The 5,268-nt window shown below is 35.8% G+C and overlaps 1 protein-coding gene across 1 annotated transcript in view; it reads right to left on the bottom strand.

Annotated features, from left to right (window-relative positions):
- Nucleotides 1-32, bottom strand: part of LOC116422736 (zinc finger protein 883-like) — a 14,397-nt gene extending 14,365 nt beyond the window's left edge. The window contains 1 exon segment of the mRNA XM_031961826.1: nt 9-32. Coding sequence (XP_031817686.1) covers nt 9-32 — 24 coding nt within the window.
- Between the last annotated feature and the right edge of the window lie 5,236 nt (nt 33-5,268).

Below are 5,268 nucleotides of genomic sequence, written 5' to 3' on the forward strand. Positions count from 1 at the left end.
CCGCGCGCCGTGTCCTCGGTGGCGAGGCCCATGACGCTTCCAGCCCAGCCGCCCAGCCCAGGCGCCTAAACGCCCCCTGCCGCTGAGGACCCCTGGCGACCTGCCGGTAACAGAAGAGCTCGTGTGAGGGGGACAGAGCGATGCCTGCCAACTGCTGGGCCCCAGCAGCCCCAGCAGCCCCAGAAAGCAGCCCCTGTACTATGTCTCACCCACTCCAGCAGCAGCAGCAGCAGCAGCAGCAGCAGCAGCAATGACCAGGCAACGTTGGGGTTACAGACCCTGAACCCGACCCAGATTCTCTACTCCACTTAGCGATTTATGGCTCCTAACCAGAGAACTGGCTCAGCCCAGCTGCAGGCGTGCCAGGTTCCCAGCAGACCCTCCTAGGCACCAGTACTGCACCCATTCTACTCCTGCAGCTCTGGTCCCTGGGAGCCCAAGAAGCTTATGTTCAAGAGCAATCTGGCCTCATCCGACCCAGACAGAGCTGGAAGATTCAGCAGGCTGAGGAGCTCTCAGAAGAGAGGTTTGTCTCTAGGTTTAGGTAGTCAGGCAAGGTGTTCAGGGGGATGTATAAAGAAGCCCGGGACCAGCTTCACAGCTGTGTGGCATCCAGCCCCTACACTTCCCAGAAGCAACTTCTCAGGACCCTGGACAGGCTAGTGTCCCAGACAGGAAGGGTGTATCCTGTTCTCGAGTGCCCCCCAGCAGTCGCAGCCACCACACCCTCTCTTTCAGGCCACTCCCAGTGCACACAGCAGGGTCTGGAAACCTTGTAAGTTATATCTGAACCCTGCCTGCAGACCTCCCCTGCTCCACCCAGCGCCTTTATGACGCCGATCAGGAGTCTCCTTGTTCGCCCCCCACTGAGTCACTCATACTCCCTTCAGAAAGTCTCTAGGGCACCAGTGGGACTGCCAACCATCTCACTCTGCAGCCTGTCCCTGGAGTGCAGGTGAAGAACCAAGTGTTCAAGAGCAACTACCCCCATCTGACCCAGACAGAACTGGTGAGATCTGCAAGGCTGAAAGAGCTCCCCAAGAAGAGACGTCGCTTATCTCCTCCCTGCTTCAGGCAGGCAGGCAAGGTTTTCAGGAGGGGGACATGGGAGAAGCCCAGGACCAGCTTCTCATAGCTGCAGCAGCATCTAGCCCCTACACCTGCTGCTCAGGAGCAGCTTCTTGAGGATCCTGACAGACTAGTGTCCAGACAGCAGAAGGGGGATCCCTGTTCTCGAGTGCCCCCAGCAGTCCCAGCCACCATTGCACCCTCTTCAGGCCACTCCCAGCAGCACCAACAAAACCCAGCGTGGTGTTGAGTCCTGAACCCCGGCCTGCAGATTCCCCTGCCCACTTGCAGTGTCTATGACTCCGATCGAGTCTCTGTTCGCCCCATTGAGTCGTTCATTCCTTCTGAAAGCTCCCAGGCACCCAGTGGGGACTGCCAACCATCTCACCTCTGCAGCCTCCTGGAGTGCAGGAACCAAGTGTTCAAGAGCAAATCTGGCCCCAGCTGACCCAGACAGAACTGGAGATTCAGCACAGGCTGAAGTGAGCTCCCAGAAGAGGTTTGTCTCCTTGCTCTCAGGTAGTCAGGCACAGGCACCAGGAGGGATGATGGAGCAGCCCGGGACAGCCCCCACAGCCAGCAGCATGCAGCCCTTCACCTACCCAGAAGGAGCTCTGAGACCCTGTCACCTGTTGCGTCCAAGTAGCTCCTGCCCCGAACAACAGCGGCCCTGTTCCTCTCGAGTGCCCTGCAGTCCCAGCAACCTTTGCATTCTCTCTCTTCAGCCACCCAGCAGCAGCAATAGCAGGAGCCCGCCACCGGGAAAGATGTGGGCCATGGGGCCTCCACTTCTCCAGCACCTGCCATGCCTCATGGCTCCAGTGCCGAGGAGGCTCTGATCTCCATAATGGAGGCATGCCGCCGTCTCAGAAACTCCCAGGGGACCAGTAGCGACTGTCTCTCCTCCGTGCCTCCAGTTTGCGAACTTCTATCCTGAGCCCAAGAAGGCCAAAGTCTTCAATGCCAGGAAACTGGCCCTCCTCACCGAGACGGTCTCCAAGACTAATCTCCTCCAGGCCCAAGAACTTCGACGCAATTGTCTCACAATGATTCCAGCGGGCCAGGCTCCCCTCATCATCCCAGACTTTTCCTGGGACCTCTTCTAAGGGAGGAAGAGCCCCTGGACACCTATAGGACATCTGAAAGACACAAGCACACACAGGCAATATGTACCATGCACCCATGCTCCTGTGACACATCCACCACACGCACCCACTCACAGACAAGGAGACACACACACGGCAACTGTAGCCGGCAAAGAAGAACATCTCAGGACACAAAGTGCAGGGGATGAGGGGGTGGGAGTGGGAGGCTGGCCCGTTACGCAATAGAGATAGATACAATTCCGGACCAATCCACCTGTTCAGATTTTGTGCCAGAGGAGAGCACCATCGTGGGGAAAATCTCTTTCATGATCCTGCCTGTCAATACAAGGCTGGGATCTGGTTGATAGCGTACCCGGCGCCTTTTACTGGCGATTATCTAGGAAAGAGCTTTCTGTTTTCAAGGCGAAAGGTTTAATTTTCAAACCAGATTATTTTTCCACCTGAACCTTTCAAACCTTGCATTTTAATTCTCCTTACCTCTACTCCCCTCCATATACAGTAGAAGTTAGGCAATATATGTTAAATGAATTGTTAAATGGTTGTTAAAACTCAATATATACACACATGGAATAAAGTCACCGCTGCCCACGAAAATCAAATCGTTCAACAAAACTGAGAAAGAAAAAATATATCGCCAGGAAGCAACCAATTCAAATAGAATGAAAATGCTCTATTTTGATCCATCATCATTTTAATAGAACAAGATAATATATCATGTTATAATATTATAAAATAATATAAGATATATATTAAGGTAATATATATATATAATAAAATATATATCATAGAATTTTATGTAGGGATAATAATCACTATATAATATGATATGAGAATATACCACGGAAATAATATATAAAATAAAATAATTTAATGTAATGTTACATTATATTATATGATAATATAAATTTTTAACATATAATATTATAATATATATACTAGCATATCATTAAATTTCTTATATAAAATCATCATATAAATATAATAATATATCCTATGTAATAAATATCAAATATAATACAATATAATATTAAATTTTAATTATGGTATAATAGGCATCATATAAAATAGGTTGAATATGCCAACATTATATGATATAACAATAGAAAATAATATATAATATATAATAATAAATAAAATAATATAATAAAATAATTCAATATTATGTATAATATATAATGTAATAAGATATATCGTGAAATATTGTATTATATTTAATATATATCAAAGAATTTCATATCTAATAATAAGGTAATATATAAAATAGAAATGATAATAGAATATATTGTATATAATAAAATAATGAAAATATAATAATATAATGTTATTTATAATTAATATGATATATAATAAATAGAAGTATATATAATGACAGTATATAATATAACATTTTAATATATCATTAAGTATATCATGGATTTTCTGACAGCAAATATAAATATTTATGATGAAATAGAATGATAGAATATATCATATATAACAATATAAAAGAATAAATGTAATAATTTTAATAGTGTTATAATATATATAATGTATAATATGTAATATAACATGACATAACAAAGAATTTCATATTAAAATACTGAACATATACTAATATAAATATAATAATAAATAAATATTAAAAATAATAAAATCATATATATATTAAATAATGAAAATAATATAATATGACAACAAAAGTTATAATAATATCCTAAGTAGTTAATTTGATATAATGTAATAAATATAAAGTAATATTATATAAAATTATATTGCATGATATATGTTAGTAAAAAAACAAAAAACATTTTAATATATGATACAATATATAAAAGAATTTCTCACTTAAAGATAATATAATATATTATAATAGAATATAAGATATGTAATAATAAATTTTAATATAATATACTACATAATATAATATAATATATAGAATTTCATAAAGAAAGATAAAATAACATTATAAAAATAATAGAATATAATATATAATAATAATATAAGTATATAAGCTATTATGATGAGATTTCAAATCATATTATATAATGTGATATATATAGACTTCATATAGAATGATAATATAAAATTATCATATCATGAAAATAGAATATACTTATATGTAATAATGTAATGAATGTAATATATGTATCAAAATATTATAATATATTATATTATATATAATATTAATAATAAATAATATATAACAGGACAGGAGATTAATAATATAATATATTGTAATATAACAATAGAATATACTATATAGTAGTAATATAAAGTTCACACTATAAAGTCAATAAAAATAAATGATAAGAAATAATATAATATAATCTATCATTGAATTTATATAGAAGGATAGTATAACATATAAAAATAGAATATATCCTATATAATAATATAAACTAATAAATTTAATAAAAGTATCATAATACAATATCAAAAGAATGCCTTTTAGAATGTTAATATACTATATTATAACATAAATACAACAAAAAATATATCATACATAAATATAATATATCATAGTATTTGTTATAAAAATTTAATTATTATAATATATAAAATTTATGGATCATATCATGATATAATGTCTTATAATATATTAATATATATAATAAACGTAATATGATATAATATACATATATAATGCAATATAGTAAATGTAATATAATACAGATGATATAATATCATATAATATAATATGTCAAAGAGGTTTGTATCGGATGATATTGTTATATATTATAATATAATATTTGAATATAATATATATAATAATGTAAAGTAACAAACACAGTACAAAATAACATAATAAATTAGATTAGATTAGATTAGTTAACATATGACTTATACTGTGATATCATAGAATTTTATAATGATAATGTAATATAATATATATCATATATATATAATATAAAATAATAAATAATTATAATTTATATATCAAAATTTCATATAGAATGATAATATAGCATATATATATATTAATATGTTATAATAAAATAGAATAAAATATAATATAATATAATTCATAAAATTTCATATAAACGATATTATACCATAATATAATATAATATATCATATACAATAATATAAAATCTTTACAATGTAAAATAATAAA

The sequence above is a fragment of the Sarcophilus harrisii genome, chromosome 3 (assembly GCF_902635505.1).
Source record: "Sarcophilus harrisii chromosome 3, mSarHar1.11, whole genome shotgun sequence".
In the NCBI taxonomy this organism is placed as follows: Eukaryota; Metazoa; Chordata; class Mammalia; order Dasyuromorphia; family Dasyuridae; genus Sarcophilus; species Sarcophilus harrisii.